Here is a 25,709-nt window from a genome sequence, read left to right as displayed (position 1 = left end):
ACGAAATGAACGAATATCAAATTGGGTAGTATCTTGGGGCGCCGCAACACCGAGGCCGATGAGTAGCCAAGTTGGTGCAATTTAAGTATAGGTGGGAACACCTCAATAAACTTTGTGTCCGTTCGACACAAAAACTACACTGACGGTAGACGCAGCAAGGTTTTCCACTTCGGACTGATAACCAACCCCCACCCCCCAAAAGCCAGTGATAGACCCGTGAACAGAATCAGTGGTCCGTACGTCGTTCCGTACCCAAAATGTCCCATCGAATCTGTGCTTCCCGCCTTGATCAGAGGTACACTGACAAGCCCACCCGCGACATATCCAACGCCTCTTGCACCATTCAGTAAGCCATAAAGAATTCCACTGTCAATCGCCTCGTTTTCTTCCGCAGCATCGTGTTCAAGATTTTTCATGATGCCTCCCCAAGTCGCACTATAGCCGCTAGCAAAGAAGCCAAACGTGAGGGCAAACAGTACCAACAAGGCTATATCACCTCGTGCAGCTAATCCCCAAAAGAGAAACGCAGCCAGGGCGGAGCTGATAGCAGATATCCCAGTCACAGTTGAAGCTGAGAGCTGAAAGTGTTTGTTGTCGCTCAAAAACCCGAAGAAGGTCGATGAGCATATGCCTGGAATATTGATCAGAGTAAGAAGAAGCGTTGAAAACGTCGGAGATAGGGCCGAGACGTTGCGGGCATATTCGCTCAAATATGTCTGCGGGATACCGTATCCAGCGCTCTGGAGTAGAGTCGCGATGCTGTAGACCCAGAAGGTCTGGTATTTGAGGAAGTGCCAGGGGATCTTTCGCTCTCGAGTGCTTATTGCTATGCTAGAGTAAGGTGTTTGTATCATGAAGATACAGAAAATAGCTGTTCCGACCGAAATGCCCGCCCATGCAACTAGGGTAGTACGAAAACCATAACGGTCAAGGAGTCCGCGGAATATGAATGGACAAACGGATCCTACGATATTTTTGGAGGACAAGCAGATTCCATACGCTATGGCACGATTGCAGATGCGATTCTCAGTGTTGAACCATTCTCCCAGAGATAGCGTTGTCGGACTGTAGATGAGTGCGCATCCTAACGCTGCAAGTACTCCCTGTGTCGCAACAAGATGCCAAACGTGCTTGCTTAACGAGGATAAGACGAAGCCGGAACACGCGAGTAAGGCGCCGACAACCGCTGCAACCTGGCGATAACGGGCCCACCGACTGGTGAACAAAGCAAACAGGAAAGGCATGGACAGGTACATAACACCGTTAGACGTCGTGCCAATGATACCAGTGAGTTTGCGATCGCCTTGCAGCATCCAGTGGTCGACGTAGTATTCCTGCATGACGCCGTAGCTCATGGCAAAACCTATGGTTTGTGAGGACAGTTCTGAGCCGACAAGAGATTTCAAGTACCCCATATCGGAAGCTGTAGCAGGGCGGAGCCTACAAGAGCAAAAGCTCTGTCTTTGTCTGACTCCCGATGCCTCCGAGCTTGTTCGCGACCAATAGATTCATGCTCGTTTGAGTGTGACGACAGAGGTTCGTGCAGAGGTATGACATTCGTCTCATCGCGGAGTGACATCGTGAATCACTGGAACGGATATCGTTGGGTGGACAACTCTTGTTCCAAATCACAGAATGACCATTGGTAACAGACGGAGGTTGCCAAGTAAAGAGTGTCATGATCAGGACGATCATCCACCAGCGGTCACAAGGCGCGCATAAGCTAATCCAGGCCAGGCAAAGTGTCGCGTGTCAGCATCATACCCCGCATCTACCCTTCCTTGGTTGCGCTGTCATCACATCAACTCACTACAGATTGCAACTTGAAATGAAAAGAGAAAGAATATGGAAAAATAAACTCCAAACGCTTGCGCTGGGCACCAAATCTATATATACAAACATTCTAGCGCGCTCGCTGAAAAGAGACAGGAACATTATGTATCAAAGCACGCACTACACTATCAAACGCTGAGCATCGCTCAAGCATCAACTTCTTCCGCCGTCACAAGCGCCATCTTCAAACTCCTCTCCCTTTCCAAGAAAAGCTGCTGCTCGCTCCTGCTCTTTCCTACATCCACAAAAAGGTATAACCATGCGCAACTCACCAAGCTCAGCGCGAACAAGAAGTAAAACGGACTGCTGTTGTTGCCCGTCCTATCAATGATTGCGCTGCTCACCAACGGTCCAATAAATGCGCTCGTTTTGCCAACAATCGAAAAAAGACTGAAAAACAGAAACTCCTTGCCTCGCGGCGTAACCTCGCTTATCATGGTCTGTGAGTAACTGTACCATGGACAAACAAGGAGTCCATAGAACGCTTGGTAGACCCAGACTTCCCATCTCTTGTGGAAACCAAAAGACTGCGTCCAGATACCAATCATACCCCAGCCGTCGAGGAGGACAATGCACACAGCGATAACCATGAACATGGTTTTGGTGGAGAGTCCATAATGCTTCTGGATGCGCCAGAAGGCGCCGATACCGACAGCTTGCGCGGCAATACCTACGATCAGGAGGTATGTCAATTCTAGACTGTTGTATGCGACAATTTCGTTCTGGAGAGTGCCAATGACAGTTACGGTAGTGTTGAGACTGTCGCCAAGAAGAAAGTACCCGATCAAATAGGCCAGACTTTGACGCAGCTGCCAGATCTGAGTAAGGGCGTATTTCAGCTGCTTGATACCTGCGAGCACAATGTTGGTTTTTCCCGGATCCTGGCCAGGCCGTCTCTTTTCAAGAACAAACCAGGGAATAGCACATAGAATCCAGACTCCGGTTGCAAAGGCGATGAGTACGGAAAGCCCCCAGTTGTTGTTCGCCTCGCTATCGTTCACGTGCAGACTGAACATGATACCTACAATAACCGCTAGGATAAGCACTTCGAAAACCGATTGGACATAAAAGGCAGTATTAGAAAGTTCGTTTCTCTTCATCATGTCTGCAAAGTCGTACTCTGCACGAGTAATTGTTCCATCGGTGAACTCTTGAGCTTTGATTCGTAGCTCCTGAGTGTTTCTGGCTAGGGCAGGGAATGCGGCCGTCCAAAATGTGATGGTAGTTTGATATGCAATGAGACCGACGATGTATCTGTAAAATTCAGCGAATGTCGGACGCATGTTTCACGCAGAGTCACTGACAGGCCTACGCCGATATGCCAGTCTTCCTGGGTGTGAACGCCCAGCCAGCCAAAGCTAATGCCGAAAGCGATAATAGAGAGGCCGATGAGAATGTTGGGGCGCCATGTTCCGAAATCCGCGAAAGAGCCGAGGATAAGGAAAACAACGATTTGGATCGCAAAGCTGATACCATTGCACAACAGAACGATACTATTGACGGTCCTGGTTCTGCCCATGAAGGAAAGCGTCTCAGAGTCACCAGCGGCCTGGTACATAAGGTTTTGGAAAGCGGTCGGGCCAAAGTTGAAGAGCGTGAGCCCATTGTCGCCGACATAGTAGCTACACAAGTCAGATTGGAATTAACAGCTGCAAACGCTACAGCTCACGATCATCACCGAGAACGACGGCCACATACCAATAATACGCCCAGATCTCCTTCTTCGTCGTCTCGAACTTCTCGTCGAACTGGTCCGGCGCAATAGGCACATCGTCATCAGAAAGGCCTACGGCACCTTTGGTAGGATCTTCAGCCAGCGCGCCAAGTGGCGCGAGTCCCGGGTCGTTTGCTGCCATGCCAATGTTTCGGGGGGGATGGAACGGCCTTGGAGGTCTTGGGGGACATGCAGCCTATTTGATCAATGGCTCAGGTAAGAGACTGCTGGTATACGCGCTTGCAAACGCTCCGACCGCGTCTATTGGTGGTCTCGATGCTCTGTGCGTATCACACGTGATCGGAGATAGCGGACATCGGCCCGCTATCTTGTACAACGATCCGGCCGACGGATACGGTCCGTCAACAATCCGCCACCCTCATAGTTAATGGGATATTCTGAAAGCCAAGAAACCGTTCTGATAATGAATCTATGGTTCGGTGTGCCAGCTGTTGGTGGTTGAGATGCAGCCAACCCCGTCAACAACTTGCAATCCTCGAGAAAAGAACGTCGGCAAATGAGGATTTTGGATGAAACGATGGCGGAGAAACGCCACATTTTGATCATCGGGGCCGGGTCAGTTATACTATGATTTGCAATAACATCGCTGACGAACATAGCGTCTCTGGCATTTTACTAGGTAAGCTAGAGCGTTGTCACAGGACGCGATGATCACAGAAACTCAAATTTTATTCCCTAGCACATCACTTCAAAAAGTACTTGTCACACGCCTACACATTCCAGATTGTGGAAAAGAACCATGATGTCGGAGGTACATGGCTGGAGAATACGTATCCAGGTATTTAACAAGATAAATGTGACTTGAATCAAAGACAACTAAATTCGTCAGGTTGTGCGTGCGATGTGCCAAGCGACATCTATCAATATTCCTTTGCACCAACGAAGAACTGGTCCACCTTGTTCGTGCTCAATCTCAGGCTTATTCAGATCAAGGCTAATGAAGGACTCGATTCGCAGATTCGCGTCTTCTGGAGAGATTCAAAAGTATCTTTCGCAAGTGGTCAATCATTTTAATTTGCGGGAACGCGTCGAGTTTTGCACGTCGGTAAAAAGATGTGCATGGGACGAGCACAAACGCAAGTGGATGGTTGACACAGAATGCAACGGCATTCTCACCACTGGAAGAGAGGCTGACTTCTTGATTAATGCTTCTGGGATCTTGAACCACTATCAGTACCCTGATATTCGTGGTCTAGATAGCTACAAAGGTCTTTTGATACATACAGCAAACTGGGATCATTCAGTTGATTTAACAGGAAAGAGAGTAAGTGTCATTGGAGCAGGAGCAAGCGCTGTACAAGTTGTACCACAGATCCAACCCTTGGTGAAACAGCTCTCGGTATACATTCGAACCCCATCATGGATCACAACACTACCCGAAAGTTTTCAAGAACTCGGAAGCGCCGCGGACACCTCCGACGATGAATATTTGCAGCGCTGCAAGGATTTTGAAAGCTATTACAACATGCTCTTTCCTGTCTTCCACAAAGACTCTTCAACGCAGAAGCAGAAGCGCCAGGAAATGGCATCGTGGATGGAAGACCGCATCGCGGATCCTGTGTTGCGCGAGAAGCTTATACCGAACTACGAACTAGGCTGTCGCAGGATCAGTCCAGGAGAACCGTTCCTTCGCATCCTTCAAGAGTCAAACGTCAAATGCATATTCAATCCTATCGCATCGTGCGAGCCCGAGGGCCTCAAAACGCAGGACGGGATTGAAGCATCCGATGTTATCATAGCCGCGACCGGCTTCAACACCTCGTTTCGTCCGCGGTTTCCATTACTCGGTCGTAACAACATCGATCTGCGAGATCTCTGGAGAGATGATCCGGCGTCGTACTTGGGTCTTGGGTGCGCCGGATTCCCGAATTATCTATCGATGCTCGGCCCTAACTGCCCGGTCGCAAACGGCAGCTTGATAGGTAGGCACCAAGCTTGATCCAATACACAGTTTTCCAGGCTGATAGTTTCGCAGGTAGCCTCGAAGCAATGGCAGATTTTGTCGTTCGCCTTCTTAAGCGTGTCGATAGTTTCGGTGTCGCCACATTTGACCCAGACAAAGGTGCCCAGGATGACTTCAATAATCAGGTTGAAGAGTTCATGAAAGACGCTGTGTGGACGGGGAACTGCTCGAGTTGGTGTATGTCTGCCTTTTTTCCTCATGTTGTTTCCCTCGTGGCCCTCCCAGAGAAGATATGGGCTTTCCTACTAACGTACAACGATGACAGATAAACGCGGGTATAATGGGAAAGTGACTGCTGTCTGGCCAGGAAGTAGCCTGCACTACAGAGAGGTATTGGAGCAGGATCGCTGGGAAGACTGGCATTGGACCTATCTTGGTGGAAGGTATAGGATGTGGGGTAAGGGACAGTCGGCTGTTGAAAGTGCAGATGGTGATCATAGCCATTATCTGAAACACGGGCCGCTGTTGCCGGAACCTTCGAGCAGTAGTAAGTGCCATCGCAAGGATTCAAAAGATGACATAGGCAACGACGTACGCAATGGGCACAGTAGCATCTTGAGCTCCGGACAAGGCGACAAGTTGAGCGACAACATCGGCGAAAGGATTGGCAGCGGATTGACGAGTGTGTAATGGTCCTTATGAGGTAGATCACTTAATGTTTCATAACATTTCCACGTTTATTCAATGATAGTCCAGATGTGCTTTATGCGTCGACACCATCTATGTGAGATGAAAGGTTACAGGAGAACCCGCTGCTCCGCGATCGCCCACTAACTCAGCATCTCACTTGCTAGAGGAATCAACCAATTATCCCATCTTCTCGAGTGCCCGTGTTCACATTATGAGATTAGCACGTGACCTATTACGTAACTGCTAACTCAGCGGGCTGCCTATTGCCCGCCCGTTGCCCCACGATTGCCCACCGACTCAGTATCTTACTTATTAGAGGAAATCAGCCTATTATCTAATCTTTCCTGTGTGCCTGTTCCAGGAGCTCATACAACGTTCGATTACCATCATTGTTCGCGTCGCATTTGACTACGACCCATCTCTATTATCTCTAGGCCATTCGCATACGCTTTTCTCCCCGCTGTTGTATCGGGCGTCTACCACCAAACCGAGCACATTCGTGTCATATCAAAACCTTCCTCCCGCTCCATTTATCGAAGCAGACCCACCTTTAGATCCGGTTCGGGCTTGCAAACAACAATGTCGAATAATATCCCTTTCGCAACTCCGCCGGCAGTAGCACAATGGGGTTGCACTATCACATATAAAGACTATAACAACATGCTGAAAGGCTATAAACCGCGAGTTATGGAGGACAAGTGGTTAATTGAAACTAACGCGCCTGACGACGCGCAAGGCATCACCGTCCACATCTACTTTGGATGGACATCTCGTGAGGAAATTTCGCTTGATATCGCCGCTGGCGATCCAACCAAAACTGAGGCAAAAGACTGGGCCACAATTGTTAAGATCTCCTGGAAAGCACAGCGAGCAGGTGGATCAAAGGTCTCTGAAAAAGAGGCTAAGACCATGGCTATTAGTTTATTCAATAATCTAATGGGTTGCGAAGTAGAGGACGAGGACGAGGATGAGGACGGGAACGAAGATGAATAATTGCGGATGTTAGATAAATATGCATCGACACAATCTGTGTGAGATGGCGGGTTACACATCTACACAAAACGCATACGTCACCCCCAAATGATGAAGAGCGTATTGAACACAACAAATTTCAAGATACGGGCGCCATAAGGTGATCTAGGGTTCCGGCAGGACTCCCTCCCTCTACAAGAACTTCTGGGTCTTATGAACATGAAGTCTAGACAACGGGTTATTCGTTCGAGAATTGATATCGTTTCAGCTGTCAGAAACTAGATTTTTCAGCAAATAACAAGCAGCGTCGCACAAACGTACAGTGTCAAAATGTCTCTTAAGAAACCATCCTTTGGAATAGCGCATCACAGCATTTCACGTTTCTCTGGAGATACATGTGCAAGATGGTAAGCAAAGTAAAATGAAAGTAGGCCTACTGCATGATTCGCTAGCTTGAATTGTGTGAAATTAATGCGCAGGAGGTGGGCTTATCTGCGCACAAGTATTCATTTATCACTTTACGTCGTTTGTCAGGATGAGATACTTCATTGTTGATTGCCGAAAAGTCTCTTCCATATAATATCACAGTTGCGACTTCTCTAGCGTCGTGAACTCTCGCCTTGCCGGACCACCGCGACTTCCATCGCCATGGAAGGTGTCCTCCTTGTTTTTGTATTCAGTTCTGAAGCGCCATTTTTGAGCGAGATCGCGCGGCAGAGAGTTTTCAAATCCTTGCACTATATATTTACCAAGCACGGGTAGGAACTTGAACGCACTTTCAGGCTGTCAGTAAGTGTGTTTGCGCGCGCGTGGTGTAGTAGACTTACTGGCCACTGCCGGCTGTGGCAAGGAATAGGTTCGAGTGGTCCGGATGGTAGTCGATGATAAAGTCGCCTGATGGAGTGTCGTTGTACCAGCAGACAGCTACACGCTCGAATTTTCGATTTGCCAACGCAGGTAGAGTTATTTGAAGACCAGCGCGTAACCTAGCAATGCCATCATTTGGGGCGAAGTTTGTACGTCTGCTTCGAACTGTTGTTGGAGGTAAGGAAAGGTCGTCTTTGTCTGTCGTTCTTGTGTAACCCCAGCCATGTACTGCGATCTTCAACAACCCGGTCTCTTCGTGGGGTGGAAAGGAGAACCAGCCAGAATCGTAATCGATATATAGGGGCAGGCTCTTGAGGGCCGTTACCTCTGCAGCAGTCAGCTTGATAAAAGCTAGTACTTGTGCAGTAGCAATTGTCGAGTTGTACATAGGAGCCAGCTTTGATGACCAAGCACCGGCAGAGAGGATGAAGTAATCTCCTTGTACATCATGTCCGCTCGCCGTTTTTGCCGCAAGGATTTTGTCAGTCATTTTGTCTTTTTGAAAAGCTACAACGGTACCTTGTGTGCCGCATATGAAAGATACTCCGCCCGCAATGCATTGATCACGTAGAAATGCAATCGCTTTTTGAGCATCAGCCCATCCTGAACTTCGATTGCAATACCCGTACAACTCTGACTGAAGTTTGTCACCGTACAGCATCGGAAACATATTTTTGATGGTTTCCTGGTCCGGCAATTGTTCCCAAGGGAGACCTAAACTGTCGAGTACATCTTTACATTTGTCGACGTGGGATCTTCCGTACGCTTTGCTAGCGATAAATGCGTTTGCACTAGGAAAGAATATGCCCTGGAACTCCGGAGCAGAATGCCAGACATCGTACGCTTCCTTCGCGATCTTGGCATAAACTGCATCTCTGTAATCGAATCGTATTACCCGGGAGATGTCTACACTGGAGCCATCGGGGACCTTGATTGGGATCAGCTTTTTTCACTTGTCTTGAACAAAAGTACGGACTGGAGGTACATGACGATCCAGAATCGCGATGTTCTTGTACCCTTTGCGGGTCAGTTCAAGTGCTGCCGACAGGCCAAACACGCCCGCCCCGACTATGATAATACGACTGCTCGTGTGCATGATGAGGTTCCGGTTCTACTCATGTATCGATTGAAGGGTCCCTTTCTGTATAAGAGAAAGAAATCCTTGACAAAACATACATTGATTGTTATGCAGGCCCTGAAAGCGGATGCGGCACGGAGATGTTGGAAGAGGCGGAAACGGATGCGGGATTGATGCGGGATTAATGCCGGCGCTAAAGGTGCCAGTCGACACTGTATTCCCGCCTTTCCTTGACATCGATCCGCGCACAACAGCAAAAGTAGCTTCGCATCATCGAGAATACAGGCACCATGGCTACTACATGGCCGGAGCAGTACACCCTCCCCAAGACTACCAACGTTCCAAACAGTATCCTGCCAGCTCTAATCTACCGAAATGTTCTCCCGGCCTCTATAAATTCTGAGCTCGCGAAGCAATTTTGCGAGAATAACGACTGGGAAAAAAGAGTGAGCTGAGACAGCCTCTTCGGCAAAGAATAGCACTTGAACTCACGCTGACGTCGAATCAGGGCGAGTGGGGAGAGATAAAGATACCACATTTTCATCCAAATACTCATGAATGTTATGGTACGAATGAGAATGCTAGAATCACGTTTCCTGATCTAATTGCAATCCTGCAGCCATAATTCGAGGAACTTCACGTCTAGCTCTTGGGCGAGCTAAGCAAGACGCGGGAACAGACGGCGTTGAAGTCGATGTTTCTGCTGGGGATGTAGTTGTGGTTCCAGCAGGTGTATCGCACCGATCATTATCCTCCAACGACGGATATAGGTACATTGGCGTATATCCTAAGGTAAATCTGCGATCAAAAGGTTTTGATCGTTAACTGATTTTTTAAAGGCAGCTCCGCGATGGCGAAATAACCACTGCGAAGGCGACGAATCTATGGAAGAATTGTCTGTCGAGATTAACAATGTGGCCATACCTGATTCAGATCCTGTATTTGGTCTCCACGGCCCATTGTGTCAGATCTGGAAGGCAGCTCGAGCTGACAGCAAAAATTATTGCGTGAAGGTGTGAAAAGATTGCGGAGTGGCGTGGGCATTGTACAAACGATGACTAGGGGTCGGGCCAAGGTACAATATATTTCACCCTCACCTTACCGCCAATGCCGTGTATAGACGAATTGACTTGAACCCCGCAGGAGAGTAACCGAGCGAAAGTTTGCCAAGTAAATCCTAATCGCCATATGGAATATCAAAAGTCCCAAAGCTATAAATAGACCCGACTGCAATATTCGGCATGCTCGAGTTCGTCGCCTGAACAAGCATACCGGTGGATGCATGTGGATTTCTAGGAATATGGAAGTCCATATCAATTGGTACGTCATCCGCATTCTGTGGTATAATGGTCATGTCAGGGGCCCATTCTTCGTCTAGAGCGTAATCTGCGTGCAACTTGGTAGATGTTGAAGCAAAGTCGAACAGTCTCCACATCAACTGCAAATCCTCTTCTTCAAGGTGTACTTGACGAGCCCCGTTGGGTGGGGCTGCACCATCGTACTCTTCCTCAACGGAGTTCATATTCGATCGGTGGCGGATTCGCAGTTGAAGTTGTTCAAGAAGGGAAGCCTGCTAGATATTAGCTCTCTCGTGGGACCTATCGCAGAAAGCATAAAAACGTACAGTAACTTGCATATTTGGCCATTCTTGCGAAAGTCCCCTCACGAAACCCAAGCATTTTTCAAACTTTTGTTTCGCAGAAGCAGCGACTGTGGGATACTGGCTTATAGTATGTTCTAGGTGTATAGATGCTGCAATTGCGACAATATGACCAATGAAGGGGTCATGTAGCACCAAGCCTGCGTCATCCATGTCATTGAGGAGTCTGAAGACCCAGTTGGCATGGATTAAAGAGAACTCGTAGGACTTTTGCAAGAAGGTCAAGGGCACTCGATGCTCAAGTTTTATTGTTTTGATGTGTATGATGAAAGGGTGGTTTCTGGATGCTTTTTAGTAAGTCGATCTATCATAGCTTGGGTTATACGAACAAGCAGCAGTTGATCACACAATGAATCAGCTGAAACCGCAACCATATGAGGAAGTAGTTCGCCAAGCCTGGTTCTTCCAGCACTCGAGTGGGTGAGCCTGTGCACGATAAACTGTGGCCCGCAGTTTCACACCCTAGGACACCGGTCAGATTCTTTCACACAGAAGGACAAAAGAACTCACTCATCTGGAAGTCTAAAAGTCTTGTCAAGATTGCGGCTCGAGGCGAGTCATGTCTCCATAGTGGCACATCGGTACTCGATGGAGGTTGGGCAATATTGGCCATAACGCACTCCCAAATCCGAATGATCTGAACTTGCAGACATACGGCACTTTGTGGTGAAACGATCACTCCCGATTCTACGGAGCTCAGTGAGATGTCCACCTCAGATAGTTGGGGAAGGATATCCGGGTGGGAAGGGCCGCCTTGTATCACAGGGAGCTCGAACGCTGTGATCGGACTCGAAGGGTCTCTTGTGTTTCCTCCCAGAAGCATTCTATCCAACATAAAAAGTGACCATACGATCTCTTGCCTACGAGCTCGATCGGCGAGCTCGAGACCGTTGAGCGAGTTGATACCTAACATACCACTTCCTTGCGCAAGTCTCAATCCAAGTGCCACCTGGGCACGGGCTCTATCGGACCTTCCATCTGCACAATCAGTCATTACTTGGTCTCTACAATCTCGAATTCATGTATCAAATTACCTCCAGAGTCTACTTGCGCCAGAAGACAAAGCCCTTGAAAGTAGGCATCGTCGATGTCGAACGCACAGTATGCCTTGCAGAGGAGCTCCCATGAGAGCTGTGTTAACTTGGTTAGACAATCCCGTATTTCTGTTTTATCGCTGAAAAAAGAATGGCCGCACGAGCGTAAACTGAGAGCGAGCATTGGATATAAGATTATCGGAGGTAAAAGGTCTCCTGGTTTGGGCTCAAGCAAACCGGAGTAAGCCAGAATGGGGCACGGCTGATTGCAGTGGTTTGCAAAGTACAGCTCAATACCCTCAGAGATGACTGCTTCTGGCAATTGTAGATCTTGCATGCTACCATGAAAATTAGCCAGTGGCAGCTGTGTCGCTGAAAGGCCGTACCATCGATGCATTGAATTTGGCTCAGCGACAGGGAATGTCGGTGAAGATTGGGTTGCCGGATCCCGTGACGACTGTGTGGTCGAAGGCTCATCACTGAGAGCACGGTAGATGGAAGGCTCGCTGGGTGCAGAAGGTCGCTGTAGACTGACAACTTGTCAGTGCTAAATATAGAACGTTTGATCTCACACATACTCGATTGCGGCAGCAAGTTGATTTAGCATGCTTTCAATTGCGCTGAGGCGACTGGACTATCAAGTTGTGAGTGGCAGGCGCAAATGTGGAGGACATGCATTACATCGTTGGTAGCACCTGTATCAATAACATTGTGGGGTTCTTCTTCTGGCCTTGCGCGGGTTCGACAGTGGTTTGCATACACACATCTTTGTCGTAAGCGCACACAACATGAACAGACTGGTTTCTCTCCTGAGCATCTTGACTTCTTGCGACTGCACTTGCGTTAATCACAGGTCGTTGAGGGAGCTGTCATTTCGGTTCGCACGGACCGGCAATTTTCGCAAGCCTGTCTTGCGCGCATCGTTGAAAGGTATGGATGACTTTGATCACGTCGCTGGGTTCCTGCCATCTAGAGAATGTCTCTTTGGGAGGCCAGTTCTGAAATTCCAAGATGCTCAAGAACTGGGTTAGTGTCCGCTGTCCACAGCTGTTCACGATGGGCCAAACGATCCCGCGCTTGTGGAAATTACCGCGCGACGGTTTGGGTGCTGGATAGCGAGGTGGCGATAAGCCAGATAAGCGATAAGCGTAATGCGAATGCCGGCCAAAATGTCCGATCATCTGACCGGGACTTCCCGGTCACGTGGACGGCTTTTGACTGTCGTCTCGTTATCACAACCCACCACCACAATATGAAGGGATATAGGAGAAGCAGAAGTCGAAGCAGCATGTCCTATATTGTCGAGTCTTTTGCTTTATTGACATCATGAGCCAATATCTTTGGAGGCTCCTTGGTTACACAAAATCCTCTAATGAGGACCGCACCACCACTACGTCGCGGAGTCTCCCATCGTCATGGTACAGATCTGATGCCCTATATCAGCTTGAGAGACGAGCTATATTCTCCAAGAGATGGATTCTAGTCACACACAAGCACAGATTTCCGACTACCGGAGATTTTGTGCAATTCGAAGAAGCGGGCTTCCGTTTCTTCTTGTGTCGGGATCGTGACGGAAACATCAACGGGTTTCACAATGTCTGCAGACACCGGGCTTTTCCTGTTGTGACGGAGTCCCAAGGTCGAGCGAAGATTCTATCCTGCAAATACCACGGCTGGTCGTATGGACTCAAGGGCAACTTGGCAAAAGCACCAGGATACGAAGAGATGGAAGGATTCGACAAGACCCAGAATGGTCTGTTACCGGTGAACGTCCACATTGACCAGAAAGGTTTCATATGGGTGAACATGGATGTTGCAAAAGAGATCCAATGGGAAGATGAATTTGCAGGGGTGGACACGCAACCTCGAATGGATATCTTCAACTTTGATGATTATCGCTTCGATCACACCTGGGAGATGGGCGGTGATTACAACTGGAAGGCGCTAGCCGACAACTACAATGAATGCTATCATTGCCCGACCGCTCACCCAGACGTAGCTGGCATCACAGACCTTAAGCTGTACGCGGTCGTTACAAATGGCGGACACATCCAACACTTCACTAACGCAGAGAGCATTGCTATGGATGAGGGTATGAGAGTTCGCAGCACCTACTATTTTCCTAATGCTTGCATGACCGTAACGTAAGTTGATAGATTTAAGGTTGTGCGAGCATCATCAGATGGACTGACAAAGAATAGGCCTCACTTTTTCTACATGATGAGATGCGTCCCGACTTCAGCCCGGCATTGCTCCATGGAGTATGAAGTGTATCGCCATAAGGATGCCACCGACGAGGAGTTCGAAGCGATTGACTCCATGTTCAAACGGGTTTTGACGGAGGATAAGTGGCTCTGCATGAACACACAAAAGAACCATGAAGCTGGGGTATATATCAGTGGAGAGATGCATTCGAGAATGGAAAAGGGTCCGTTGTTTGTGCAGCAAACTGTTCGTAGCTTACTTCGGCAACATCACGAGCGCGAAAAGACACTGGGGAGTGAAATATGGCCCGCTCGACAGGTTCTGCCAAAAATAGCTGCAGGGGTTGAGCAAGATGAGACATTCTGCTCGGGCTTGACATGTCCCGACGACAAGCTAGACTGGTAGAAGAATGATCAATGCAGGAATCCCAAACCCACAGAAGTCCGTGCAGCGATTTGATTGCAACACAGAGTGCTACTGTTTCGCCATACATGTGAAAGCGATTGAGAAATTCAGGAGATTTTGGCTGGGCTTGTAGTGTGTGCTGGCGAAAAGTTGAGAAGGCGGAGAGAGTTGTATGTAACCGATATATGCACGGTGGATCTTTGTACACCCAACTCATCAAAGATGAAAGCTTGAAACCATACCTGATTCAATCTTGGAAGTAAGCACTACCTCTCGGCGATTACGCGCGGGTCTAACAGTGATTTATGGGGAGAGCAGGACCCGTAATAGGATCAAAAGGTCAAGGCGCTGGTGAGTTTGACGTCCTTTATTTGTGGGTCAATATTCCGCGTTCTGCAGCTGAACTCCACGTCGGCGCACCATGTCGGGGGCCTTAAACAGTTTTGTGGATGCCAGCAGTGATTTTTTCGAAGAGAACATCAACATCATCGTTGAAATTAGATAGTAGATCTTTGGAAGCTCTTCTTCTTACACCAACTAAGAACAAAGAAATTAGTAAAAAGATCCAAGAGCTATTGTGGATGCTACGCAGAGTTTGTGCGTAGCACAGACCAGCACAGACAAGGAAGCAGGCATGCATGACGAGCGGCTCAATTAAGGTCCAAGCGGCTGCCGTCGTTCCCGCTAAAGCATATATTTTTAATGCTTCTCTGTCAGTTTGACTTCACATGTGACGTATCCTTTGGAAGACCAAACGCAGGTAATATAAATTTCAACCAATCTTGAGCATACAACCAAACATCCTCTAGCTCCTCCATTGCTATTTAATGAGGTGAGAGGGAATCGCTGGATATGATTTCGAAAGATAAGAGAGGATAACCCAATGACTTCTTGTACGTGGGCCTTCGCCGACCTCCGCATCGCAGTCCTGGGACATGTCTGACAAGTATTCAGATTTTTATTCATCCAAACAGGGCAGCAAAAAGAAGTATCCGCTCCCGGTGGGCTTTAACGATGAAGACGTCATTCAAATCCTGCACGATCATTCAATGCTGTCACAGATATTCTGGCCGCATTCCTCCACCGCAGTTCGGCCGGAGACGGATGCTAAACCCAATATGTCTCAGTTCATCGTTAGATCAGAAGATTCAAGCTACAAAGCGGCTATAAGCAGCCAGAAAAATGGGGTAACATGCACCGAAGAACTGCCGCTTGGATTCAAGATCACAATCACCTACGTAGTAGCTGGCTGGGATCAATTCGCCGAAGAACAAAGCAGAAACAGTGACAAGGATGAAGCAGCATCGAGCTCAAGCTTGCTCGAATACTCCGCGTCTCTGCCAAATCACCAACTCTATCTAGTGGAGGAGAGATCCATGACTGCTCTCAAACCAGCTATGTTATTGATGAAATGGAAGAACGAAGGGATCGTTGCAAAAACAAAGAATCTCTTGCAGGTGTTGGAAGACATAGGTGGAACCGGAAAGGACCTCTTATCTGCATTGGCGGATTTGACCAGCATGACAACGCTCGAAGACGCAAACACATTAGTGGAGAAAGCGAAGAATAAATAGCGACTGAGCCGCTTAGCTCTAGTCTATGTTGGTAAGTAGACCAGTTTTGGCTGTGAAGTTGCTCTTAGCGATGGAGGTGATCTTGAATGTCATAGGTTCTCGCAGTGGTGACTAGGACTACTGTCACAAGCCTCCATTCCTTTCATCAGCATCCACCCATCTTCAGCAGCCCGAAGACGCATCGGAGTCCCGACTTCCGAGCAGGAATCAACCTACTTAGCACAAATAGAGGTTTATGTAACAGCTGCATCCAACGACCGGGTAGTAGGCGACGCTAGGAAGAGTCTCCATATTTCTTCGCAGTGAAGGATGGGGCCAAATCCTCTAGATATGGATTCTTTCATCCATTTGCGTTCCTAGAGCCTGAATAGTGTGATGAGTTTGACTTCCCAATCGGGAGCTGTACGGATAGAGGCCACATCAGGCGATTAAGGTGGGTAACAATATCTCTGTTGGAGCAGAAAAGGTGGACAACGAGCAACTCGGCACGCTACAGTGTTGTACCCATTGTTTAGGAGAGAAATGTTTTGTCTATATAATGCCCGAAAGTCTTTTGAAACCCTGAGTTCATACTTCTCATCATCTCGCCTCAGCAACCATTCGTGCTTATATCTCTTTGTCGGCCACAAACCAGACTCTTCTACACGACGACCTTGGCGCAGAATGGAGAAACATTACGAAACTGACGGCTGCACGGAAGAGCAGTTGCTAGGCGGCAGCCAGACTACAACGATGTGGCGTTCCCTCAACCGCAATAACGGCCGTCTGAAGCAAGCTGTTAGGATGATGGGTTTTTTGACCGTAGTGATGGGAATCGTGCTCGTTGCATTTGTGCACCTCACCATCCAGATGGGCAAAGAACGAGACCTCGTCCTCCATCTAGAGCAACAGATCCACGAGTTTGAGCACCATGGGAACACTGTCACTAAAAGAGCCATACCTTGGTTTCTTGGTGCTGCTTTCTGGGTGACGAACCAAGTGTTCGCATTCTATGGACTAGCGACCAGTTGCAAATCCTTCACAGAAAGCCGTCTCGATGCAGCCACTTGTATCTGGGGTGCCATTTCAACAGCGGCCACCTTTATCGGCGTGGCCCAGCATGGTGCCTCTACAGTCAAAATCATCCACGACAAACTCGCTCAGAACAGCATTTCTATTGGATGGAAACGCAACGAAATGATCTTTGAAGCAGAATCCCAACTTAGTGAGCTGTTCAAGCTACCTTTCACTCTGGATGGTTTCATCCCGCACCACCATCCGAGAATTGCTCGCATGAAATTGGCCAATGGTACCATGTGGCCAGTGTTCCATATGTATAACCATCACAATACAAGTATGCATTTCACCATGACTGCTTACGAGGAGGATCACGCTGTCATGTCTTTTGGCTTTGGCCACAAGAGCGACCCGAACACCATCGGCAAGCGCGAAACGTACCAGGACGAATACTTTACCAACGGCGGAATCGATTTCACCGACTGCTTTAATGATTCGCAGAACACGTATCTGCTAAACACAGACGCGGATTACCAACAGATGGACAGGGATGTGCAATGTTATTACCCTGACCTGGCGAACACCTGGGGCGCTGAGATTCAGATCTACGACTCAAATGTGGAGGGTACTATAGGCTCGGGCTCTATTGCCGCTTTCCGAGGTAGCGATCACGCAAGTAGTGCTAGTGTTATGCCCGGATGCCCAGCAGGACTCTCGGCGTCAGACAAATGCCGGTCGGCATAACCTTGGACAGCACGAGACCGCTAGCTATAACAGATGCGCAGTAGCATGAGTATCTAGCATAGATAACGGAAGTGAATAAGAAAAATCTTGCAACCAGACCACAGAAGCTCTGACTGAAAAATAACTAGTTGGCAAAATGTGATGCCTTACATACCCGTCGACTTCACGATCGCCTGGGATACCTAGAAGTTCTTGTACTATGTCTTTGCCTACGTGTATGTTACAACGTCTTCTACCTGGTTGACTAAGTAACACAGTCGGCAGTCTCTGCGCGGTTTCAACATTCAGAATTCATCTCTAATAAATCTCATATTTCGAGCAGTTTAGTGACTTGGCATTCTTAAGACAATCATATCGCTTTAGTTTTATAAAGCGACAGTTTTTGGCTTGCTCGACTTTTAGCACAAGTTGTCTATGTAAGCGTTTGATGATTCCTACAATATCTTCGTTTTCGAGGCTGCTCTTTACGAAAAGCTTGGTATGGCCATGGATTCGAGCTAACGCTCGCGGAACTGCCCTCGCTTCGTCGAGTACGCTGCAGAGACAGGGTTCTGCCGACAAACGCCTCTCTTACAGCCTTCGCAAAACTCCGATTCATGTGGCAGGCGTTTCATGAAGACGTAGACTGTCTGTACAACCGGTACGTCTGCCCACACTCTTAGCCTGTATGCAATTCGCTCAACATACGAGGTCTCATCGAGCGTGAAGGTTCCCAGCCGGTCGCAAGCTCTGCATCTCTGATTGAACACAACAGCACTGTACCCATTCCGAGCATATCCCCTTATCAAGATTGCTACCACTTTGCTATTCCATTGCTGTGTTCTACAGGCCTTGGAAGTGCACGTAAACTTTCCCATGACGCTGGTTTGGTATTCGTGCTCCAGATTGTCGTCGCTGTCGTTTTCGTAGAACCATGTCGAGGCAATCTCCGGCGCGACTGCATCCGCAACACTCTGGTGGAGTGCGGGAAACATGAAAGACGTCTTTTTCTCATGTAGCCGCTCAGGCTTGCTCGCCCTGTTCCCCTTGAATTGTGTGGTGCTCGGATCTTGATCAGGCGAAGCAAAGGCTCGAAGGGATTCCTTGAGTATCAGCGTTGGCTTATTCGGCATGGAAGTCACGTCCTGGGCGTGGTCTGAGGTGGCCTGATGACTTCGCTGACTCTTGTGTTCGCGCACACGGGCGATTGGCGTCAGAGACGAGCGATCTCGGAGCGATGAAATAGTTTCCAAGGAAAGTACTCCCGGGATTTCTGGGTTTTCTCGATGGTTTGGTGAATCGCGGCTGTGTTGTTCTAGCGCTTGCTTGGTGCCAAAAGAGCGATTACATGGTTTGCAATTGAAGGTCTCCGCATGGACAGGCGCATCCTCCAGGTGCTGTCCAAGTGCTTTTTCGCTGCTAAAAGAGCGTTTACAAGTTTTGCAATCAAACGTCTCCGTATGCGCGGGTGAGTCCTTCAGGTGCTGTTCGAGTCCTTTCACGCTGCTGTACCCGCAATCGCAAGTCTCACATCTGAAGGTTTCTGCATGCACAACTGCATCCCGTTGGTGCTGTTCCAATGCAGATTCGCTGCCGAAAAATCGATCACATGGAATACAAAGATGCATCGTGATCCCCTTGCCTACTTCCTTTAACTGTATTGCGCGATAATCGATGAGTAACAAGATTGAAATCAACAACGGTCGGATATAGCATGTCCAGCTCTTAAAACCCTAACAGCAGGACAGGCCGATTCTGCTGTATGATATAGGAACGCATATTTCAGTCCAAAGACACACCGACACGTAGTTGTTAATGACGTAGGATTGTGACGTAATAGTAAGCGAGAGCTGCAGTAAGAATTGCTTGGCTCCTGCCAGCTTGCAGAAGCTCAAAGTACAAGATCTTGGCTATGCTGATACGTACATAGGCTTAGTACTATTTACAGTCAGTGGTTTTATTAGTAGCTGTCTATAACACTACTATACTTCAGCTTCAAGAGTAATTACAAGATCTTTTGACATATAGAATAACTTTGTATTGGACATAATTGCCTATAATACCTGTTGGCCACCAAGATAAGACATTCATGAGATTAACCTCTGTGCTTCGACCTGCTCCTGACGTTGATATAGGACCTTGCATTAAAGCCATATGCTCATCGAGTTTAAGAATAGAAATTCTATCAAGGAGAAAGACGTTTGGCATCACGCGGGAACAAGACAGTCTCGCGAATATCCGTCAAACCGACCAACCCCTGAACGAAACGGTTCATGCCCACTATTCACAATTAGAATACACCCCAGTCTCACTTCGCAAGGAGAGCAACTTACATCCAAATCCACCCCATGGTGGCATACCAATCTCATGAGATTGCACATACGGTCGCCACCCATCACAGTCCGGGTCAATAGGATGCTCGCGAGTCGTCATGGCTCTACGCAAGTCGTTGAATTCATTGATCAATCGGCAGCCAGTGATGATCTCTTGGCCACGGAGAATAACATCGAATGATTCGGAGTCGTTTTGAGCGGACGGATGGACGCTGAAAGAACGCAGATGGCGAGGAAAGTTTGTGACAACGAAAAGATCGGTGGGTGGTGCATATTCGGATGCTTCACTCGCGAGGTAGCGGCCTAGAGCTGCCTCTTCTGCGGTCCTAATGATGAGGTTCGTTAGTAAGAGCAGGAGCAGTAGATCATAATCGAAGGATGGCTCACGTAAGGTCGTCTTTATCCTCCGACTGCATTTTTAGTGCTTCCCGGAGGATCTTCTTGCACTCGACGAATGTGAGGCGCAACAGTTTCCCCTCTGCATTAAGCCCTAGTTTCAATGTTCCTGCCATGGGATACAGTGTTTGGGCAGTATGTATGAGAGAGAGATACTTATCACGTTCCTGCAGAGTCTGAACGAGGAATATCAACAGACCTTCGGCGAAGTCGAGAATCTCCAGCCAGTCGTTCTTCAAATTGAAAACGGCCTCCAACATTGTGAACTACATCGGCAGCGGAGCATCAGCAGGTGTTCAAATCGCGATCTCAGAGACGAACAACGCAAGATTGTATACCTCAGTAAGATGTCTTGAATCAATCTCCTCTTCCCGGCGGAACACGGTATGCAAGTCATACACTCGTTCAAGATCTGCAGAAAGCGCCATGCCCAAATGCACCTCTCCAGTCTGGGTCAACCACGCCGGTCTGTCATGGAAATACGGAAGGCCGAATTGCAGCCACTCTTCACCCGGGAACTCATAATTGATCAAGGTCGGAGTCGGAACAAAGTGGAATGAACATGCTGACATATACTGAACAGCAAGTTCATGCACGCCCGAGGACAGTCTAAAGATGGCATTCGTCGCCGCGACCCGGACGTCCAGAAGTCGGTTATCCAGGCGATCGTTGAGCGTAGCGTTTAAGTCCACTTCCCCAAATGGTTCGCCGGGGGCTCCGTGAGAGACGACACCGCGGAAAATACCTGGCTTTGCGTTGGACAGAATGGTAAGTCTGTGGACTCTAACAGTCGTAGGGAGTTTGTCATTCGTTTCAGAGCCATTTGGTTCAATGTCGGCATTGTGAGTGCTCCAAGCCAGTACACGGAGCAGCGACTCCGGGGCGATGTTCCTCGATTTATCAACGCTTGCTGAATCGGTGAATGACAAGTCAACCAGTGCATCGATGAACCGGCCATGGAGTCGGAGCTGAATTATAGTAGTTTCTCGGTCGACATCATGCCCGCTCACGGCATGGACGCGGGCATCGAAGATGTCTGGTAACCCGACGAGATGCTTTTTCGATACGCCAGTCTTTGCCCCAGAGGCTCCGTCGACGATTGAACCAACTCTTGTCCCATTCCGATCATTCGAGGTTGGAGGTATATCCTCTACGGTAGGCATCTGTGTGTTGTTAGTGAGATAGCACGTTTCTTGCATTCGATGACCACAAATGTACGTTGATACGAGACGGAACTTTTGAAGGAAAAAGTGAAGACAGCATCTACAAAACATCTGCGTTTGAAATACCTATAAGTAGTCTGCAAATCCCTAAGTACTTTCAGCCTAGTTATATCCCCAGCTGAGCTTGGCCATATCCACATGAAGAGGGTCCCGAAGGATTTGGCCTGCAAGCTTACCCCTGAAGTCGTCGCAAGTTAGCGTTGTATCATATGCGAAGGTCAAATGGTCGGAACGTAGAGGATGAGCGCGTGACAAATGCAAGATATAAGTGTCGTCGCTACGTATAAAGTCTCTGAATCTGCGAAAGCGCTCTTTGATCAATAGCATCCACGAATCGAATTTTGAAGTGCTATCATAATCACACAAAATTGTAACAACAATGGCATACTCCTACCCAGGCCCCAAGACCTCGCTTGATGTCGTCAACTACTCCGCCCTCCAAGCGAACGATGCAAAGGAAATCTGTAAACTGGTGGAAATCAGCCAAACGTCCGGCATCTTCTTCCTCGACCTTGAGACCGGGTCCGCAAGCGGAGGCGCCTACGATGACATGCCTTCCCTCATTGAAGCTCAGCGCAAATTCTTCAGCCGAGATGCAGAACAGAAATTGGAGTATGCGGATGATGATCCATCCAGAGGGTAGGTCACGCAACCACGGTTCAAACACGAAACTGACAGTATTCCCAGCTTCGACATGTTCGAAGCCCTCTCAGTCCAACGTCTAAAACTGTCCCGCAAACAACACCTCTCCAACACTCTCCGCCTGCCTCCAGACCTCCAGATCGTCTCAGATCGCATCTCTTCCCTCTTCACCTTCAACGATACCGTCTTGAGACAAATCGCTCAGAAACTCAGCACAAAAGCCTCCCCTCCTCTCGAAGCTTACAAGTACTCCGACTCCACCAACCCAGGCGCTTCGAACATGTGTCTTGGAATCGCATCCGCTCGCGCAGGAATGGAAATACTTGGAGACCACTTGGACGAGGATATTCTGACGATTACGTATTATGACGAGCCATTTCTCGAGGTTCAGGATCGAAAGACGAAAGCATGGGGCTTGGTGGAGGTAAATGAACATATGCCAATTGTGAATGTTGGTGATGAGTTGCAAAAGGCGAGTAAGGGGAAGTTTTATGCGCCACCGCATCGGGTTGTGCAGAGTCCAAAGGAGATTAATCTGGTCATGTACGATTTGAATGAAGGAATGAGCGATTTTTAAGAAAAAGGGGGACAGTAAAATCAAGGAAAAGAGAAGGAGATGCGGTAGGTGATATTGTGGAGGAACATAGAGCTGGAGATGGTAGAATCAGGTGGTCTATTGTGCAGATCACTACTCTACTAGTAACTACAAGTAGAGCAGCTATATATACGTGTAAAGTGCTCGGAGAGAAGATTCTCCTGCTCCTGGGAGCGGCCAACATGTGATTGGGGAGCGTGATATCTTGTGACAGATGTCAATACACAGAAAATGATCTAAAGGTTTCCGTGTTTTACTCCTGCTTCTTACCAAGTTTCCCCAGTTTTCGTAGACCACCGGCGCCCACGAGGACGACAACGACAGTCCATGCAAACAATGCCCAGAAGGTCGCGCGATAGCCTTCCAGGAGCGCTGCTGGGGATGAATTGTCCGTGTAACCTGATTTGGCTGTCATAGAATCCGAAATGACTGCTGTGATAGTCAATCCAATTGAAGTACCAAGTTGAGAGCAAGTATTAAACACTGCTCCACCGAGAGCCTGTGTCTTCGCCGGGAAGACGGCCGAGGTGATCAGTACTCCGACCGTAAATAGTACATCAGGGCATATGGGCTGGAGGACCTGAAACAAGAGAGTAAGCAGATATCGGCTGATTTGAAAATGATGGCATTTAAGACACGTGATGCAGGGTGTGACGAGTTCGAGTGGTTGTTCAAGGGCATTGTGCCACGTACCTGTGCAATAAAGGCCATGTACCAGTAGGGCCAGTCGGGGTCGACGACAGCCATAAGTAGCGGCGATATGGCAGATAGAGTTGCAGCGACAAGTACCACTAAGACGACTGGCATGCGATCAACGAAGAAACCGGTTGACACGTTGATAAGGACGGCAGTCACAAGGGCTGGAAGGATACGCAGCGACGCACCTAAGGCTGAGGTGCCTTGAACCTGTTGGAAACTAGGAAACTGATTAGCGAGTCGCGAAGATGCGTCAGGTTCTCGAAAACTCACAACAAACTGCTATACAGCTCCATGCTATTACTAACAGCACTTATAAAAAGAATCATGATGCAGATACTTGTAAATGTGGTGTTCCGCCAGAGGTGGTTTGGAATCAGCGCAGGGCGATTGTGCTTTACCCGAAAGTGCATCCAATAGGCAAAGGCTGGTGCCAAGAGAAGTCCAATGACGAGCAACACTATTTGAGGAGCTTTGCGGATATTGTGAATGTCGGCCGATAGCATCCTGGAATGTCGTCAGTCTCGCATGTTTCCTTCTCAAGGAATAAGGGGCAACCTTACGCCAAGACGTAGGACACTATTGCTAGTCCGGCACTGGCAATCAGGGTGCCAACCCAATCTAGGTCGTAGACAAGTCGCTTGCCCAGCGTGTTCCACGATACCTTGGTCTGTGAATCTGCTGGCAGCACCCACAGACCACACACTCCCAAGACGAAACTCACACCAGCAGCGAGATAGAACGCTGGCGGGAAGCCCACCAGGTCTATCATAACACCACCAAGTACTAAGCCTAGCAGGAAGCCAAGGGGCCCAGAGAATCCTAGACAGGCAAAGGAGAGGTTGCGGGGTCTTCCAAATTCAACACTCGTTGAAACGATTGACACAGAAGCAGGAACAACCATAGCGTTCACAACACCTTGGAGGGCGCGAAAGGCTATAAGCGCGCCTCCCGTCTTAGAAAGGCCACAGCCGATGGCAGTTGCAACCAACAAAACATTTGCAGCTAAGATGGTGATTCGGTTGCCAATAACATCAGCAATGGAGCCAGCCAGCATTAGACATGATCCAGCAGTCAAATAGAAGACAGAAGTCGGCCAGAGAAGGAGACCAGCTTCGATGTGCAAGGCCGTGCTGATGGCGGGCAGACCGATGACGACAATACCATTGCAGAAGCTGGTGAAGAGCTGCACGCCGACCAGCTGCGTGACCACAATAACGGTCCTGCCGGTGGAAAGGACGACTTTATGACCGAGTGCTTCAGAGGAGGAATGGTCTGCGCTCGGTGGGTCTTCAGACGAGGCGGTGAATGGCGCGGTGGTGGGTTTTCCGTCGGAGGCGGCGAGGACTTGCAGCTGAACAGCTGGCGTGTCGCCGGTCATCCTTTGAGTGTAATCTGGCAAGGACGAGTCGCCTTTGATAGACATACGCAATTACGGCGTGAGATGTAGTTGGGCTGACGGACGCTTGGACGTGTGTAGAAGCACGAGTGTTTGCTATGAGAGAGGATTGTGCGTAAACGCAACTAGTAACTGCCCAGGTAGATGTTCTCTTTGCCTGCCGGAGTCTTGGCTAGCGGCTGAGATGTGACCTTCGCTTGTGCCATCCCTTTATGAACTAATGATGGACGCCAAAATCGGTTCATGCAGGCAATGCTTGTATCCTTGCACGCAGCAGCGAGGCCTAGCGAGATCTGGTCGTACAAGCAATTGTGGGCTCGCTTTGGCCCGCTCTGCTTTGGCACCGGTTCTGATGTGAGCCCACCGAGGTACGCAAAAGGATAGGGTAGGCTTTACAGCGAATTCGCAAAAGATCCCGCGACAGTCAGCAAGCGTGAAGGCACGATAGGACGTCGAGGTGTGGTCTGTGTACCCTGGTAGCAAGATCCAAGTCTCGTGCGACCCTTTTGCCTGCTTGTTTTCGACACTTAGCCATAAAGATGCACAAGTGCGAGAATGATCGTAAGTAAGCACAGCTGCTGGCGGCAAACATTTTATCATGCGGATCAGTGCCCAAATAAGGCAGGAGACATGAGCCTGCGACACCAGTTTGACAATGCAGTAGCGTTGACGTGATCCTTTGTAGTTGGTGGAATAATACAAATTCTGCGCCGCAATTGTGCAGAGAACCTAATAGCACGCGACGCACTG

The 25,709-nt window shown here is 48.7% G+C and overlaps 14 protein-coding genes across 14 annotated transcripts; 7 read left to right on the top strand and 7 right to left on the bottom strand.

The window, feature by feature from the left end:
* Positions 1-134: 134 nt before the first annotated feature.
* Positions 135-1,663, bottom strand: P153DRAFT_352066 (MFS general substrate transporter; the record flags this gene model as incomplete). The annotated part of the gene is made up of 3 exons (XM_033666364.1): positions 1,411-1,663; positions 903-1,363; positions 135-740 (listed from the first exon to the last, which is right to left on the bottom strand). The coding sequence occupies exons 1-3, from the start codon at positions 1,577-1,579 to the stop codon at positions 135-137; spliced, it is 1,236 nt and encodes a 411-aa protein (XP_033517828.1). The 5' UTR covers positions 1,580-1,663.
* A 113-nt stretch (positions 1,664-1,776) lies between these two features.
* Positions 1,777-3,757, bottom strand: P153DRAFT_371635 (MFS general substrate transporter). The gene is made up of 3 exons (XM_033669303.1): positions 3,532-3,757; positions 3,138-3,455; positions 1,777-3,087 (listed from the first exon to the last, which is right to left on the bottom strand). Exons 1-3 carry the CDS (start codon positions 3,687-3,689, stop codon positions 1,980-1,982), a joined length of 1,584 nt encoding a protein of 527 aa, XP_033517827.1. The 5' UTR covers positions 3,690-3,757; the 3' UTR covers positions 1,777-1,979.
* Positions 3,758-4,085: 328 nt separating this feature from the next.
* On the top strand, positions 4,086-6,161 carry P153DRAFT_380066 (putative FAD-containing monooxygenase; the record flags this gene model as incomplete). The annotated part of the gene is made up of 7 exons (XM_033669902.1): positions 4,086-4,123; positions 4,168-4,187; positions 4,248-4,346; positions 4,398-4,467; positions 4,526-5,490; positions 5,544-5,708; positions 5,797-6,161. 7 exons carry the CDS (start codon positions 4,086-4,088, stop codon positions 6,159-6,161), a joined length of 1,722 nt encoding a protein of 573 aa, XP_033517826.1.
* Positions 6,162-6,465: 304 nt separating this feature from the next.
* Positions 6,466-7,561, top strand: P153DRAFT_401911 (uncharacterized protein). Its single transcript, XM_033671950.1, has one exon. It carries the CDS (start codon positions 6,741-6,743, stop codon positions 7,152-7,154), a length of 414 nt encoding a protein of 137 aa, XP_033517825.1. The 5' UTR covers positions 6,466-6,740; the 3' UTR covers positions 7,155-7,561.
* A 154-nt stretch (positions 7,562-7,715) lies between these two features.
* P153DRAFT_303854 (fructosyl amine: oxygen oxidoreductase) lies at positions 7,716-9,096 on the bottom strand (the record flags this gene model as incomplete). Its single annotated transcript, XM_033664546.1, has 3 exons — positions 7,716-7,908; positions 7,961-8,928; positions 8,977-9,096. 3 exons carry the CDS (start codon positions 9,094-9,096, stop codon positions 7,716-7,718), a joined length of 1,281 nt encoding a protein of 426 aa, XP_033517824.1.
* A 272-nt stretch (positions 9,097-9,368) lies between these two features.
* Positions 9,369-10,097, top strand: P153DRAFT_391522 (uncharacterized protein; the record flags this gene model as incomplete). Its single annotated transcript, XM_033671073.1, has 4 exons — positions 9,369-9,524; positions 9,587-9,644; positions 9,698-9,870; positions 9,918-10,097. 4 exons carry the CDS (start codon positions 9,369-9,371, stop codon positions 10,095-10,097), a joined length of 567 nt encoding a protein of 188 aa, XP_033517823.1.
* A 158-nt stretch (positions 10,098-10,255) lies between these two features.
* P153DRAFT_361995 (uncharacterized protein) lies at positions 10,256-12,379 on the bottom strand (the record flags this gene model as incomplete). The annotated part of the gene is made up of 7 exons (XM_033667049.1): positions 10,256-10,648; positions 10,703-11,018; positions 11,068-11,200; positions 11,249-11,716; positions 11,773-12,110; positions 12,159-12,302; positions 12,351-12,379. 7 exons carry the CDS (start codon positions 12,377-12,379, stop codon positions 10,256-10,258), a joined length of 1,821 nt encoding a protein of 606 aa, XP_033517822.1.
* A 779-nt stretch (positions 12,380-13,158) lies between these two features.
* Positions 13,159-14,382, top strand: P153DRAFT_253307 (ISP domain-containing protein; the record flags this gene model as incomplete). The annotated part of the gene is made up of 2 exons (XM_033662739.1): positions 13,159-13,916; positions 13,974-14,382. Coding segments are annotated over 2 exons (1,167 nt in total), but the record flags the coding sequence as incomplete, so codon positions are not given.
* Positions 14,383-15,265: 883 nt separating this feature from the next.
* On the top strand, positions 15,266-15,956 carry P153DRAFT_361993 (uncharacterized protein; the record flags this gene model as incomplete). The annotated part of the gene is made up of 2 exons (XM_033667048.1): positions 15,266-15,275; positions 15,337-15,956. The coding sequence occupies 2 exons, from the start codon at positions 15,266-15,268 to the stop codon at positions 15,954-15,956; spliced, it is 630 nt and encodes a 209-aa protein (XP_033517820.1).
* A 663-nt stretch (positions 15,957-16,619) lies between these two features.
* Positions 16,620-17,696, top strand: P153DRAFT_361992 (uncharacterized protein; the record flags this gene model as incomplete). The annotated part of the gene is made up of 1 exon (XM_033667047.1): positions 16,620-17,696. The coding sequence occupies one exon, from the start codon at positions 16,620-16,622 to the stop codon at positions 17,694-17,696; it is 1,077 nt and encodes a 358-aa protein (XP_033517819.1).
* Positions 17,697-17,952: 256 nt separating this feature from the next.
* Positions 17,953-19,431, bottom strand: P153DRAFT_328234 (uncharacterized protein). Its single transcript, XM_033665352.1, has one exon. The coding sequence runs from the start codon at positions 19,301-19,303 to the stop codon at positions 18,194-18,196; it is 1,110 nt and encodes a 369-aa protein (XP_033517818.1). The 5' UTR covers positions 19,304-19,431; the 3' UTR covers positions 17,953-18,193.
* A 307-nt stretch (positions 19,432-19,738) lies between these two features.
* Positions 19,739-21,694, bottom strand: P153DRAFT_371625 (class II aaRS and biotin synthetase). Its single transcript, XM_033669302.1, has 5 exons — positions 21,623-21,694; positions 20,743-21,567; positions 20,396-20,670; positions 20,009-20,334; positions 19,739-19,955 (listed from the first exon to the last, which is right to left on the bottom strand). The coding sequence occupies exons 2-5, from the start codon at positions 21,565-21,567 to the stop codon at positions 19,861-19,863; spliced, it is 1,521 nt and encodes a 506-aa protein (XP_033517817.1). The 5' UTR covers positions 21,623-21,694; the 3' UTR covers positions 19,739-19,860.
* Positions 21,695-22,006: 312 nt separating this feature from the next.
* Positions 22,007-22,846, top strand: P153DRAFT_391515 (uncharacterized protein; the record flags this gene model as incomplete). Its single annotated transcript, XM_033671072.1, has 2 exons — positions 22,007-22,266; positions 22,315-22,846. The coding sequence occupies 2 exons, from the start codon at positions 22,007-22,009 to the stop codon at positions 22,844-22,846; spliced, it is 792 nt and encodes a 263-aa protein (XP_033517816.1).
* Positions 22,847-23,117: 271 nt separating this feature from the next.
* On the bottom strand, positions 23,118-25,344 carry P153DRAFT_401902 (MFS general substrate transporter; the record flags this gene model as incomplete). The annotated part of the gene is made up of 4 exons (XM_033671949.1): positions 24,124-25,344; positions 23,834-24,067; positions 23,558-23,780; positions 23,118-23,444 (listed from the first exon to the last, which is right to left on the bottom strand). Exons 1-4 carry the CDS (start codon positions 24,984-24,986, stop codon positions 23,118-23,120), a joined length of 1,647 nt encoding a protein of 548 aa, XP_033517815.1. The 5' UTR covers positions 24,987-25,344.
* Positions 25,345-25,709: the final 365 nt, after the last annotated feature.

The sequence above is a fragment of the Dothidotthia symphoricarpi genome (genome assembly GCF_010015815.1).
Source record: "Dothidotthia symphoricarpi CBS 119687 unplaced genomic scaffold P153scaffold_31, whole genome shotgun sequence".
Classification (NCBI taxonomy): domain Eukaryota; kingdom Fungi; phylum Ascomycota; class Dothideomycetes; order Pleosporales; family Dothidotthiaceae; genus Dothidotthia; species Dothidotthia symphoricarpi.
This window is presented reverse-complemented; position numbering and strand designations above follow the sequence as displayed.